This window comes from Aplidium turbinatum, chromosome 1 (assembly GCF_918807975.1).
Source record: "Aplidium turbinatum chromosome 1, kaAplTurb1.1, whole genome shotgun sequence".
In the NCBI taxonomy this organism is placed as follows: domain Eukaryota; kingdom Metazoa; phylum Chordata; class Ascidiacea; order Aplousobranchia; family Polyclinidae; genus Aplidium; species Aplidium turbinatum.
Genome location: NC_137472.1, coordinates 58366674 through 58382412, shown reverse-complemented (window position 1 = coordinate 58382412; position 15739 = coordinate 58366674). Strand labels below are relative to the sequence as shown.

The window sequence follows — 15739 nt, the reverse complement described above, 5'->3', positions numbered from 1 at the left end:
TTCATTTTTGATTTAAAGCCTTTCACAGTTTTACATTCATTTCTTATAGTAGTAGTAGGTGGAAGCTTGTTTCAAACAGCAGGCCCTCATGTAGCCTACCGTAGATATAGGCTATATCGCAGTGCGACAAAACTTGTGATAACTTTTTTTTGAGCGTTTGATACGGCATGTTTTTTATAACGTAGACTGAATGTACTTTTAGGAAAGTCATGTATGGCTCGATCTGGATAGGATATAGGCCTACAACCCTGCATTCAACATGGCAGCTAAGGTGATGTTCCAATTCTTCAGTACACTAAAAAATTGTTCGTTTGAAACTACTGTAACTTGTAGGCTAGAACTAAAAAGTTTTGTACTGACGCTGACCCGAGCAAAACTTTTTTTCATCGGTAAATTAAATCTTTAACTAAGTGCTGTGGCGCTTTTAATCAACCGACAAGTATGGGAACGTTCAAATACTACAAATATTACGTAACGCCTTCGAGGGGGAGGGGGGTTTATGCAAAGCGTTACGTTAGCGTCACATTGGGGGGAGGGGGTTCAAGCAAACTGTTACGTAACGCTTTCGAGTACAGAATGGTAGTTTTTTGTGCTGAATTCGTACTGAAAAAGCGTTACATGGGGGAGGGGGGGGATTGAAAAAAGCGTTACGTTGGTGTTACATGGGGGAGGGGGGGTCAAAAATTCGGAAAAAAAGCGTTACGTAATATTTGAACGTTCCCTATAGCAAAATGTTGAATCCTACAATCGTTTTCCTAAAAACTTTACAACTTGATATTCCTACCTCTCTGGTGAGCGTCACACGACATTTGAACAACGACGAAAACCATAATGCGGGTATGGAAGAAGAGTACGGTAGTCAACCCTCACACTTGTGTGGTCCTTTAATCAACAAACATGAGGACGCATCCGAGCCTCGAAGGCTGTCTGTAATGCAGGTGTAGCTGTACACTTTTTTTTGCCAAAAACAACGCGGGTCAGAGGAATTGAAGTTGTTGTGCGACGGCCCAAAAGAAGACGCTACCTGGTTTGCTTCACACAGGCTTTCTCAAGAAAAATACCTAAGCATTAAATAGGACCTCGATTGAATCATAGCACAAGTTGATTGTGATTAGGTCGCAAAAAGTTTTTAGTTTAACACTCGTGTTCGAAAAAAAAAACAATACAACATAAGATTGAGCAGTGGTTGACATCTCAAAACGAGTATTTGCAGTCTGCTTTTGCAGCAAAACTTTTTTTAACAAAGCTGTACTGTACCGAGGCTACAGATTTCAAAAATTGCATTTTGGAAACAAGATCTGTGACGTGTTTTGAAATCAAAATAAAGAAACTATCGTCTTGATATGATTCTTAAATTATGTGGGTACAATAGGAATAGCATGCAAATCATAAATTCGGAAATGTTGAGGTAACAATCTTGAGAAGGCAATTTGTCGCAAATGCTAGAAATACTACTCTTTCATCTCATCTTAATAATACAAATTATCCATTTGAAACTTCCTTTCGCTTTCAGCCTATTTGGTGAGTTTGGAAATACAATGCAGGCAAGAATCATGAAACGCCTGGATCGTGATAGAAATTTAATTTTTAAAAGGACCTGGTCTACAATGATGTGAATGTAGGCAATGAAACAATGTAGGCAATAGTATAATCACCACATTTCTCTTTTTTTTCATCAAACAATTGGCGATCGAACTTTGGTGGAATTTGTTCCACCAAAATATTATCCCAGAAACTTACGTAACAATGTAATATAAAGGCTGAAAAGGCTCGAAATGTTTCTTAGGGTTTGTGGCTTTTTAATTTAAATAGCAAAGCTAAATCCTTTGTTGTTGTTTAGTCTTTTTATTCTAGTAATAAAAACAACTTTGGTTACATGTTGGTAACAAGGCGATCAAGGTATTCGATAGTAGCCTAAGTCACTGTTTCAAGCATTTAAAAACGAAACCAGGTAAAAAAGTCTCTAAATGTCGATAAAACGTTATAAAATCAGCACTTTTTGAATCCGGACAGAACGCTAGACGTAATGAAGAGTTATCTTCGCTTTTCAGAGTCAGAGTGAACTTGAATACGTTAGAAGGTGGTTCAGCAACGCTAGATGAAGTACTGCTGTTCAAATCTTCTAAGGAATTGTCCATTTCCACTCCCGATGTTTGGGTAGAGTCTGATTGATCAGAAAGCAGCAACTGAGACACTTGCTTTTCCAGCTCCAACAAGTCGGACTTTCCTTTCTGAACAAGTTTTCGTCGAGCTTTTCGCCTGCCTTGCCACAGCTTATGCGTGGCAATGCATTCAGCAGTGTAAGGCAGCTTTACTGGTTCACTTTCTCGTATAGAAACCTGCTGAGCTGTTGATGACGATAACATCAACTTTGCCCGCTTACAATAACCACAAGGTTCGTTGCCAGCGGGCCTTTTTCTTGACGTGTTTTTCATAATATTGCTTGAACTGGAAGTATGGGCACAGTCATTAACAGACATGGCATTGGATTGGTAGTCTTCATCATTCTTAACTGGAATTTCGTCTGTGGTTATATTTTCTGGAGGTGATGAGTGAACCGCATTCTTACAAGTAACTTTAAAAATATCTTGTAAAACTGTTAAAACCAAGCTACTGGCAGCTGTGCAGTTAAATTCGCTTTCGTTTGAACCCTTCCCAATACAAAATGCGTGTTCTGTACAGGACATGACACTTTCTTTAACAGCATTTCCATCCTTTTTATGATGGTGGTCAATGAAAAGATTCAGGATGCCCCATCTTTGATTTCCCTTCACACGATATGCTTTCATTTTCGACGCAAGAACAGCATTTCGAAAACATTTTGTCATCAACTTCACGTGTTTTTCGTTGACATTTCCTGCCACGTTATGAAGCAATTCGAAAGGATCCCGGATGTTAAGAGGACCAACTTTGAACCGCGAGCTTTTTCTATCAGGTTCCGCATTTTCACTTATAAGTTTCTGACTGTCAGATTGTTGAGTTTGACAACCATCTTTTGTGGAAAGGTTGGAGGTAGGTACAAACTTAGCAATACTTAAATCTAAAACCGTCTTTGCAAAATCTACATTGGAGTAAAACTCAAAAAATTGAGCAAGATTTTCTTCTATCGGTTGAGAATCGGAAGAGCTGCACTGGAAGCCAGGCACTTGGATGGAAGTTGGGAATGTACAATCCCAACCGTTGATGAAGGTTCTGCGACCAGCCATGCTCGATCTCAGTTCATCCAGAGATGGTATCTGACCGGTATGTTGCATATAAAACAATACCATCAATGTGGCAGCATAGTTGTTCAGTCTCGGGCCATTAGTATGAACTCCGCCTGTAACAGACACAAAAGTAACGTCTTATTATACACAGAGTAGGTCAGTTTGAAGTAAGTTCATGTCATGCACAAATGATAAACAGCGTAGCCAGCAAGCATAAAAGTTATAGCAATGAAGTTTCAAGCTCTGTTCAATGTTAAGATTGAGAAAGTACTATTAAGTTCATATTTTTACCAAATAAAATTCCTTTCCGTTTGAAGTAATGTAAAGGAAGATCAAATGGGCAAGCATAACTTTCCTGGTAGCAAGGCAAGGAAGATACCTACACGTTCCATTTGAGTATACTTTCATGACCAGTTTTAGTTTACGTCACAGCTAAGCGCCGGTTTGACGGCTTTGTAGTTTACTTCACTATGTCTATATAGTGGAAACTAAGTAAATTTGCTATAAATAAACAAATTTCAAACTGCAAAAAAGCATTGACAATTTGAAGAGATAAATTGTACAAACCTGCCAATTCCCACTGCTTCATCCAAGCCCGAATAACAAATACAAGAGACTTAAAGGAAGGCTGCAGTTGCCAACAGTATCTTAAATAAGCTGTGTTGCGCACTGCAAGATGGTTTGCTAAAGAAATGTCACATTTCATCCTGGAAGCTTTATGATGGAACCGCACTACAGGCAGGCGAGCATTCAAAATGGCTTTAATTTTATGGCAGTCCGGAACACATTGCTTTATTAGTTCAGCTACAGCAAGTAGAATCTCGTTTGTTGAAACGGTTTTTTGCGAAGAGGCAAGCTTGTCCGGAATCTCCATAGCTTCATCTTGGGATAAAATATCATGAAGAATATCAGGGTGAACTTTATCGTATTCAAAATGCAAATCAAGGTCACATCCATTCACCCCAAATCCATTGCTCTACAAAAAAGTACCGAAAGAGAAAGTACATGTCAGAAAATTTAATCTCTGTTTTGTGAACACAACAAATCATTGTCAAGTTAATATAAAAGCAGTATAATACGAAAAGAAAGTCCTATCAAATAAGGCAAGTGCGAAGAATAACCGCTTTTTTCAGTAACTATAGTTCAGTTGGCGAATAAACAAAAATATACAAAACATAAATAATTCGCACATTCCGCACAAGGATGGCAGCGAAAGACCAAAAGTCACTTGTCACCAATAGAGACGATTAGACACGATAGAATCAATACCGATTTAAAACAGACAAGCTAGTTCTAATTATGTAATATCAGTGTTTACGAAATTAAATTCAAAGCCATCCTTCCAAACTCGGAACTTTAAGTTTTCGCTTTGCATTTAAATAAGTAGCTTGTTTCTACAACTAAAAGAATGTTCATTTCAAGAAGATTGGGGGCCTAACACATTTATTGGGTGAGGAACACTTCATTTACACCGGTACATTCCAACATTTTTGTTGGCACGGACGGCTAAAACTTTAGAACTTTTTCTTAAAACTCAATGCACATACAATATTCCTTAAAACTCTCACAAACCCCTTTAGGGATTCGTACACCCCAAGTTGTAAACCATCGACTATCACTACTATGGGGAAAGATCACGGTTCAACCAGCAGTAGATCAACCAAAAAGGTCGTGGGGTACCACAAGTAAATTTCTACATAAGTCTCGCAAGAAACTTGGCGAACGAGGCTTTGATTTATTGAAATGGCTTTGACTTTCTTTTAACAGAACATAAGCCGTTGCTAGGACTTACAGAAGAACCAAACGGTGTGATCAAGCAGCCTGGAAAAGCTTCTTGTAAAGCAGCTTGCAAAAGTTGGCAAAGCAGGTCACGAAGAGAAATCTCATCTTGGGTCAATTGAAGTTCGTTTTGTAATCTCACCACTTGTTGTTCTACCTGTTGGTAAATTCAAAGTTGTAACTGTGCAAAGCAACTCTCATTTCAAGTTGAGGAGCCTAACGTCAAGTTGAGATTAAAAATTTTGACAAACTTATAGAAGATTTTCACTTGCAAAGTATTAACAGACGCAAGAACATTGCACTTGTTTAAAGGAGTTGAGTTCTATTCCCTTAAAGTTGGAGTTTCACAAAAATTAGAAACATTACACTAGATCTAGAACAATTATTGTCTCAAGTATTTTTAATCACAGCAATTTACAAAATGTTATTTCAAGTTTTATCAATACTCAAAAGATTTAAACTTGTTTAATAGAATACAATTAGTTTACAATTCCATAAACAGATAACTGACAATATAGGTTCGAATAGCATCATTCAAAACAAATACATTGCACTAACAAAATAACAACGTAATAAATTCAAACGTTTTCGGCAAGAATTCTTTGCCCTCAGTAGGTATCATTGTAATTGGTGCCCACCATTATGGTATTGTAACATTACTTCTCTCCCAAAGCTTATTATACAGTTTAGTTTGTGATAAGCCTTTACGCTTGCCTTCCACATACATCAGTTGCTTGTGTCAACTCATCAACTATCATTTGGCTTAAAACTTCCTTGTTAGCATTTGTATTTTTGGGCGAAAATGTTGGTGTTGATTTCAATTCTCTGCAAACAAATATAATAATTCACATATTTTCATTACTTTACTTCCAAACTCTTAAAATATTTTGATTTTGTTCACACAAATTTGTCATTTACAAACCAAAATTAAACTTTCACTTGATAGGCTACTACAAGAACCACATTCAGGAGTAAACTTTGTTTGCAAATTTGCTTTATACTCAACTTTTACCAATAGATGATGACAGTAACAAACAAAATTTTGATCTGTTGGTATGATATGACATGAATACTTCAGATATATATATCAAAGTGCATCGCTTGCCCTCGACTTTTAGCAATAGACATAGGCGCCGGGTTTTGAAAATCGCCGGGGGGGGGCAAACTTTCTAGCCGACTGATTGCTTACATACAAAATGCTGATGTTTGTTTGTCAGCATTGATGTTTGATTGCGTCTATATGCCATTGTATATCGCCAAGCTTTATAATGTAGGCTCAGGCCTCGAAATTCACGGTGGACATCGGACATGTCCGACTTCACAGCATGTGATGTCCGCGGGAAGTACCATCTAGATCGGTCATATTTGTCCGCCGAGAAATAACACAGGAACTAGCGATACAAATCGTCATTGCATAGCACGAACAATTGTTGCGATAATATAATTTCCAGCGCATTCCAGCGCGCATCTAGAAAATGTGAATACTGTATCCCTTAGCCTCCATTCAAGGAGGAAAACTTTCGATTTTTACATTGCTTCAACGATTGATGACATTGAATCAGCGTAACAAAGGTGAATTCTTCGCTAAGAATCGATAGGAGTACAGGTACTTCTACAATCTACACTAATCACGCGCAATTTAGTTCAAGTTTTACGTCACAATGTCTGGCTTTGATCTCCGAGTAATAATGATACGGCAAGGTTGGTTACTAAATCATATTATACGAGTAGGCTATTACAGCAAGATGCAACAAAATTTGTTAAGTTTTGGTATTACAGTAAGAAAGAAAAGACCGAAGGAAAATTCACTTTCGCTCACATGACACGCAAAAGTAAACTTAAAGAAAAAAGCCTGCGAAACTTTGCACAGCAGAAAATAGTAGCGTTAGTGTAGAAATTTTCCGACTCCTGCCCAGAGCATTGTGACGCAATAAGCCACACGACCTCGTTCGGTGGAAGTTAATCAGTTATGTGACGTTTGACCAGCTACACGGCGCTTTGACTCTTCAAGCGCACGTCGCTGGTCTGATGAAAGCCTTTCAGAGTGACTTTACTGAATTTTTAAAAAGCCTTCTAAAACCGTAGTTATAGTTCTGAAATGGCGAAGAATTATTATCAAGATAAAGTGATTAAGCATGACGATCGACGGCTAAAACTGGTGTGTCAGCCGTGAGACTTAATTTGTCCGACGAGATAGCTGCTCAGACCGGACAGGTTTGTCCGCCGTCAACAAAAACGAATTTCGAGGCCTGTAGGCTACTTCGAATTATATGCTGGTCACTTTGAACTTTAGCTCTTGATACGCGTCGATACTAAACTGAGCAAACCGCACCTCGTTACTGACACTCCCAAGAAAAAACAAAGCAAAAGAAATCAAGAAAAACGTTTTTCAATCATTGTTACTATGCTTCAACGGCACCATGCTGGCGTTTATCAGTTACCGTACTTCTGTTTCTTTTGTTATCTTAGGAGCAGCGCTCTTGTTGCAACAAGTAGATCTTTTAATTGAGATCGATCCGCAATGAAGGTCAAACTAACGCAAATCTGAACTTAGAAACATTTGATTTTGGATTTTTTTTTAATAATTTGCGGGGGAGCAGCCGCCCCCCTGGAGTCGGCGCCTATGATAGACCCTACCTTTTTGTGTGTGAGGTTAGCTTAAAAAATAACTTTTGGAAACTTTTTTGTAAATCCGATAAAGTTTAACCCACTAAGAAGTTTTGGGAAACACATGTGGCATTGACAGAAGAACTTGTGTCACTGGCATTAGTTTGGCTGCTACCTGTACTATGTACTTGTGTAGAGGCCACTTTAATTACCTTGGTTTAACAACAACAGAAACTCCATTGACAATGTGATGCTTCTGCCCCAGAATATTCTTTACAACATTTGGATCTTCCAACTCTACAATGGCATAGTGTTTCTACAAAAATAATATCTACTTTCAATATACCATGACTATCATACGTGAAATGGTTTTGGAAGCAGTTGAGTGGTAGTTTAGTTTATTTTGCTGGAGGCATAGAAACAGCACATACAATCACATTCACAGCAATATATATTTTTTGATTGTAACAATGAAAACCATTAAGTATTAATTCTACAAAAAGTGCTCAATGCTAAGCAAAAAAGCAAAGCAGAGCGAATTAAATTAGATTTTTTAATTGTACATATATATACATACCACAAGGATCACAGCTTAAAACATCACCTGTTGTCTGCCATCAAACAATTATGATGTGACATTCACAAGATAATTAAATATATATATACATTTGTCTTTTACACCAGGTAGGTAGTAATATTGTAAATTGACCTCAGTTTTCCTTTGAAGTCATTTGCCTCAAAGATCATAGTGCAAAAAAATGACTGTCTCTTTAGTTAATTTATTAAATAAATTAACCAAAAATGTGACATAGTGGAATATAATGCAAGTGATGGATAAAACATGGTTGTATGACTTAAAATAATTAACACCTTTTATGCTCCAAAAGCGAAAAATTTGATAGTTTATCTAAAATTGAAGATACAAAAATGTAGTCTAAAATCTGTAGGTTGGCTTTGTCATGCATATTGCATAGTTGCTGAATGTATTAAAATTCCACTATGAATTAATGTCAACATATCTTTATAACTCATGAGCAATACTTTTGAACCATGAGTTTTGCACAACATGCTGGAGACAAATCAAAATTCTGCACAAGATGCTCGGAAGCTCAGACCTTTTACTATTCATCATTGGTCAAACCGGCCTTAAACAATTTAAGTGACTGAATGTATGACATCATCATATGCCAAAGTGACTGAATGTATTACATCATGACATGTTTAACTTCCCAATCGCTTAATTGCTATTTAGATATGTTGCTATACATTAGGGTGGTTTGAAAAATTTTTTTTTTGCAATTTCAATGTGGGGGGTTTTGAAAACCTGGCAAACCTTTAAAAAATAACATTTACACAAGTTTTTTTTGGTAGGTCCCAAAACCCAGCCACCTACCCCCCAACAAAGGTCACAAAAGGTCAAATTTATTAAAAAATCCTCTAACTCGCTAACTACTCATAGTAGAAAGTCAGTTTTGGTGTCAAAAGATGCAGAATATCTATGTTTCTATGTGTCATACTAGGAACTTTTTCTCTAAATACATTAGTTTTTGAGATAATTCAAAAAGTGCATTTTTTAGGGTATTTGGGTCATTCCATGCCAAACCGTCCAAACGTCCTGAAAATCATAAAGTTCCCAGTTTGACCCACTTCGATTTAGCTCAAACTAGGTCAATATGTTATTTGGCATGATATAGCCATGCAATACAAATTTTAGCTCAATATCTATTATAGTTTGGAAATATGATGCTTTAAAGTTTTAGGTACCCCTTAAACTTTTCCGCATTTGTTTTTTTAGACCATTTTCAATTAACCATTTCTTTTGCTCCAAAGGTTATGTAAAGTTTATGTTTGGTAAAATGGTTCACTCTTGGCTATATTACATGATTGCATTGTCAAAATGCAATTAATTTGCACCATAGTGGAGTAATCAAGCCTCAAAATAGCTCTTTTCTTCACCAAAGGTAAATGTCATGCCATATTTGGAAGTCTGTAACTTTTATATGAAAAGTAGGATGGTTATTATATTATCATGAATATTCTTTCCCTAACAGATAACAACTTCACCAAGTTTGGTAAGTAACACTACATTTATTACAAAGTTACAATGCATCAAAATATTCACCCAAAGCAAAAAAGCCCAAATAACTCCATCTTGTGGTATAAAAACACCCCATAAAAAAGTGTTGACAAAACAATCTTTTTTACCTGTTGAAGAACATTACCTAAGGATGAAGAATCAAGGAATATGAGTGCACTGCAAGGATGTGTCAATATATACGTCATTTTCACAGACCAAAACTCAAGCACAAGGCAAAAGTTTACTATAAAATGGTAAACATAAACTTGGCTGAAATGGAAGCCCTGCAATTAAGCATATTTGTGATGAAGAACTGAATAATATTTGACAGTGACGCATCCTTGCAGTGTACTCATATTCCCTGATTCTTCATCCTTAGGTAATGTTCTTCAACAGGTAAAAAAGATTGTTTTGTCAACACTTTTTTACAGGGGTGTTTTTATACCACAAGATGGCGTTATTTGGACTTTTTTGCTTGGGTGAATATTTTGACGCATTGTAACTTTCCAATAAATGTAGTGTTACTTATCAAACTTGGTGAAGTTGTTATCTGGTGGGGAAAGAACATTCATGATAAATATAATAACCATCCTACTTTTCATAAAAAAGTTACAGACTTCCAAATATGGCACAAAATTTACCTTTGGTGAAGAAAAGAACTATTTTGAGGCTTGATTACTCCACTATGCTGCAAATTAATTGCATTTTGACAATGCAATCATGTAATATAGCCAAGAGTGAACCATTTTACCAAACATAAACTTTATAAAACCTTTGGAGCAAAAGAAATGGTTAATTGAAAATGGTCCAAAAAAACAAATGCAAAAAAGTTTAAGGGGGACCTAAAACTTTAAAGCATCATATGTCCAAAACTATAATAGATATTGAGCTAAAATTTGTAATGCATGGCTATGTCATGCCAAATAACATATTGACGTAGTTTGAGCAAAATCAAAGTGGGTCAAACTGGGAACTTTATGATTTTCAGGATGTTTGGCATGAAATGTCCCATATACCCCAAAAAATGCATGTTTTTCAATTATGTTAAAAACTAATGAATTTAGAGAAAAAATTCCTTTTATGGCACATAGAAACATAGGTATTCTGCATCTTTTGGCACCAAAACTGACTTTCTACTATAAGTGGTTAGCAAGTTAGAGGATTTTTTAATAAATTTGACCTTTCGTGACCTTTATTGGAGGGTAGGTGGCTGGGTTTGGGGGCCTACCAAAAAAAACTTGTGTAAATGTTATTTTTTAAAGGTTTGCCAGGTTTGCAGAACCCCCCATGTTGAAATTGCAAAAAAAATATTTTTCAAACCACCCTACTATACAGTCGTGGCCAAAAGTTTAAGACCAAACCGCAAATTTCGCGAAAATCAGTTCTTCGACCTATTTCTTGTTGTTTTTTTACTTATTTCTTGCTAAACTGTATATAAGACAAAGTAATAAGCATTTATATTGTATTTTGCATCAAAATCTCAAATTTTTAATATTTGGTGTGTCCTCCTTTCGCTTTGATGGCGGCCTTGATTCCTCTGGACATAATTTCGATTAAATTTTTGCAAAGTTTTTCAGGAATTTTGCGGATCCAGACTAATTTGATTGCTTCAATTAGGGAAGGAATACTCGGGGGATGTTTTTCAGCAACTTTATTTTTGAGAAAAGTCAAAAAGTTTTCGATAGGGTAAAGATTGGGACTTTTTCCCGGCCACATCAGAAGAGTAATTTTCTTAGCCCTAAAAAACTCTGTTACTATCTTTAAACGATGGCATAAGGCTCCATCTTGCATAAAAATCATGCACTCGTACACCGACATGTGCATTATTATGCAGTTGTAGCTTCTCCTTCATTAATCTCAAGTATTTCTGGCCGTTCATCGTGGTTCCTGGTTTTATAAAAAAGAGTTCGGCTGTACCTTTGGTCGAAATGGCTCCCCATATCATCACACCTGGTGGATGTTTCATCGTTTGCCGGATATATAATACTTTTCATCAAATTGTGTCCCTGAGGGTCGACGGACATTTTTTTTCTTGCACCAAACTGTTGGACACTTGATTCGTCCGAAAATCAAACTTTAGATCATCGGGCAGAAGTCCAGTCTTTGTGCTCCAATGCAAACAGGGGGCCCTTCTTCTTCATCACTGGTGTAACCCTCGTTTTTCGTGCTGGTTTTCGTAACTTCAGACTAAATTTTACAACTAAACGGCGGCTAACAGTTCTCCTGCTGACTGGAATACCGGCTTCATTCAAAGAGGCCCTGATTTCTATGGCTGAACATGTTGGAGACTTCACCACTTCCCTTTTCATGAAGATGTCAGCTCTAGGAGTTTTTTTTTCAAGGACAACCACTGCGTTTTGCATCAGCATAAGTTCCTGTTTACTTAAATTTCACAATTGCCTGATGCACAGCAGTTTTACTAAATCCAAACTGCTCACCAATTTGACGTTCTGTGTAGCCTTCCCTGTGGAGAATAACAATTTGACATCGCTGAACCTCCGAAAGAGAGCACATTTTACCCATTTTAGGCAGACAAATAATACAGAAAAGTAATCTCTACTGGCTAATGTTCAATTGATATTTGCTAAATAATGACTGATTACATCAGATTTCGACCCACAGTAAAGATGATGCAAGTGAAACAATATCTGATGCAGTATTATGATGTAATGCAAAAGCCGTCATAAATCAAGTCTGGTCTTAAACTTTTGGCCACGACTGTACATAGTAATGCTACCATACTATGAATGCAAAGGAATTTATTCTCACACGATTCAGTTCAATCATAAATAGCTAAAAATCGATTTCGGTCAGCTAGCAGCTAGATCATCTTCAGTTAAGCTGGTGAAAATGAAATGATATAACAATAAATAACATAAACATATTTTAACACATATATTACCAAAGTTTTGTCGATAGTAATTTTCTTGACATTACTGTAAACAGAAAAGTAATCAGCTAGTGCTAATTCTGCAACCGGGAGACGCTTGATTCCACTGACATACAATGAACTGTTCGCTTTTTTGATCCATTCTTCTTTTCTGCTAATGTTTCTTCTATGCTTTTGCCCATTTAAATGAGCAGTCAATGATGCCTCTGAAAATTAAAACAGTATTAACATTTCCTAATGACAAACGAAATTTCACCCAGTAAGAATCTCATGTGATAACACTACTGAAAAGCTTGTAATTAAATTTTATTATTTATACATATAATTGAAAGAACAATCCCAAGTGAGAAAATGTAAAATAAAGTGGTACATAATTTAAATTCGTGCTTATTGTGGCATTAATTACAATAGGCTACAAATAAAAGCAGTGCAAAAGACATCTGGAGTCAGTAAAAAAGCTTTATCTTTGAGTGAGTCGTTTTTAGTTGAATCAGGCTTGCTAAAAGCAGAGGTGCCCATACTGCCCAATGTTTTTTGAACCAAGATATGCTTTATAAGTGACCAGCCTCCTAAGATCTGCCAGATCAGTGTCAACATCGCAAAGCCACACAGATCGTTATCAACCATACTTTGACATGTCAACCTACATTTATTGCAGCATTTTCGGGCAGAATACCTCTGCTTCACTTCAGGAAAACTAAAACCAATAATAAGTACGGTACACGAAAACCGGTTGGAACATGTCAACTGTTCAGCTTCACCAAAAACTACTCGTGAAATCCATACCACAGCAGTTTTTTATGACCAGGAGTCTATATATAGCATCAAAAGCTAGGACTACAGTACTGGCACTATTTATATGGTAACCATGGCCATAGCAAAAGAATAAACAGCATTGTGACCTTTCACACTAGCTCGAAGTTGATCATTACTTACCATTTGGAACAAAAATTGAACAAACTTTGCAAAAAGTTCCATTGACCTTTGAATTAGAGTTGTGTGCTAACTTTAAAGTGGAACAAACATCTGGACCACTAAACTCAGAAATCATTACACTGACATTAAAAAACCATTAATTTTGAAACCACTAATGTTGTTCCAGCAGAATATAACTACAACACATAATCTTTCTGCTGAACAGTTTATCTGTAACTAAGTCTACTTCAGAAAAAGCTTCCAAAAAACGTTTCGTCAATTAGACACAAATACACATTAAACAAGGCAGAGGCTATATATCCTATATTCACCATGTATTATGAATAGGCTATAGCCTCTGAGACTATATGCATTATGCACATGTTCAGTTGAGCATGACATTTGACCTCAATATGTGCTTAGGCGTGCTGTAAGCCTATATCTCAGTTCAGCATCTTTTTTGCAAAATGTCAAGTCATGCGGGTGCAACCTAGTTTGTACCCTGAACAGTTCGTACCCTGAAAAGATTGGGAGAAAAAATAAAAAAGCCGAAGTCGCTGATCGGAGTTTCCGCAAACAAACTCAAGGGTTAGGGTTAGCGGAAACTGCGAAACTGCAGCAAAATATTTGCGGAAATTGCGATCAGCGAGGGTTAGAGAGCATAGATTACTCGATTGTTAGAGTTAGGGTAAGCGGAAACTGCGATCAGCGAGGGCTAGACCATAGATTACTCCATGGTTAGAGTTAGGGTAAAGGTTAGTGGAAACTGCGGAAAAATGTTTGCGGAAACTGTGATCAGCGAGGGTTAGAGCATAGATTACTCTATGGTTAGAGTTAGGGTTAGCGGAAGCTACGGAAAAATGTTTGCGGAAACTGCGATCAGCGAGGGTTAGAGCATAGATTAGTCTATGGTTAGGGTAGCAAAAACTGCGGAAAAATGTTTGCGGAAACTGCGATGAGCGAGGGTTAGCGCTAGGGTAACGGTTAGCGGAAACTGTGATCAGCGACTTCAGCTTTCTTTCTCTCGGTCTTTTCAGGGGGAAAATTTTAAAATGTTTGCAGAAACTGCGATCAGTGACTTTAGCTTTTTTTAATTTTTTCTCTCGATCTTTTCAGGGTACGAACTAGGTTGCATCCAAGTCATGCATGCATAACAAACGTTTAAGTTCAGTTTTTATTTCAGATAATCACAACGAAAAACAATATAGCTTATGCCAAACATAGCAGAGGTCTACAAAAAGGTAGAACAACAACAATGAAGACGGCAGTAATAAAACAAAACATATTGCAAAACTATGGTAAAACTCTCAAATTAGACTATATAATACGGATGCAACCTAATTCATACCATGAACAATTCGTACCGTCAGTTCGTACCTTGAAAAGATCAAGTGAAAAAATTTAAAAAAGCCAAAGTTGCTGATCGTACTTTCCGCAAACATTTTAAAATTTTCCGCAAAGAAACAAAAACTCTTAGGATAATTACCAGAAATTTTAAAATGTTTGCAGAAACTCCAATCAACCCTAACCCTTTTAAAATGTTTGCGGAAGCTCTGATCAATCCTAACCCTAAACCCTACCCCTTTTAAAATGTTTGCGGAAACTGCAATCAGCGACTTCTGCAAACTCTTAGGATCATTACCGGAAATTTTAAAATGTTTGCGGAAAAACGGAAACTGCGATCAGCGACTTCGGCTTTGTTCTATTTTTTTCTCTCAATCTTTTCAGTTTGTTTATTTGCGGAAACTCCCTAACCCTTTTAAAATGTTTGCGAAAACTACGATCAGCGACTTCGGTAATTCTTAGGATCATTACCGGAAATTTTAAAATGTTTGTGAAAACTGTGGAAAAACGGAAACTGTGATCAGCGATGTTTTATTTTTTCTCTCCATCTTTTCAATTTGTTTGTTTGCGGATACCGATACCTAACCAATATTCCGATACCCTAACTAACCCTAACCCTTTTAAAATGTTTGCGGAAACTGCTGAAAAACGGAAACTGCGATCAGCGATGTTCTATATTTTTCTTTCTATCTTTTCAGTTTGTTTGATTGCGGATAGCGATACTCTGATGCGATCAGCGACTTCGGCTTTTTTTAATTTTTTCACTTGATCTTTTCAAGGTACGAACTGACGGTACGAATTGTTCATGGTACGAATTAGGTTGCACCTATATAATACAATATAATCCAAGACTGGTTGACTTTTGCAGACCTAAGGTACGGTATGCATTATCAAGTAAACATACTACCATATATTTTAACT

General features: G+C 36.7%; 1 protein-coding gene across 1 annotated transcript; it reads right to left on the bottom strand.

The window, feature by feature from the left end:
• Positions 1-1156: 1156 nt before the first annotated feature.
• On the bottom strand, positions 1157-13666 carry LOC145772603 (speckle targeted PIP5K1A-regulated poly(A) polymerase-like). The gene is made up of 7 exons (XM_082584464.1): positions 13496-13666; positions 12572-12765; positions 7805-7908; positions 5711-5810; positions 4999-5142; positions 3774-4182; positions 1157-3319 (listed from the first exon to the last, which is right to left on the bottom strand). Exons 1-7 carry the CDS (start codon positions 13608-13610, stop codon positions 1920-1922), a joined length of 2466 nt encoding a protein of 821 aa, XP_082440590.1. The 5' UTR covers positions 13611-13666; the 3' UTR covers positions 1157-1919.
• Between the last annotated feature and the right edge of the window lie 2073 nt (positions 13667-15739).

Bases quoted from the DNA above. Each gene is read 5' to 3' on its own strand.
- LOC145772603 (XM_082584464.1), bottom strand. From the start codon at position 13,610: ATGATTTCTGAGTTTAGTGGTCCAGATGTTTGTTCCACTTTAAAGTTA. The intron at 12,766-13,495 runs GTAAGTAATGAT...TTTAATTTTCAG, and splicing joins TTCAATTTTTGTTCCAAATG to AGGCATCATTGACTGCTCAT. The intron at 4,183-4,998 runs GTAAGTCCTAGC...ACTTTTTTGTAG, and splicing joins TCACACCGTTTGGTTCTTCT to AGCAATGGATTTGGGGTGAA.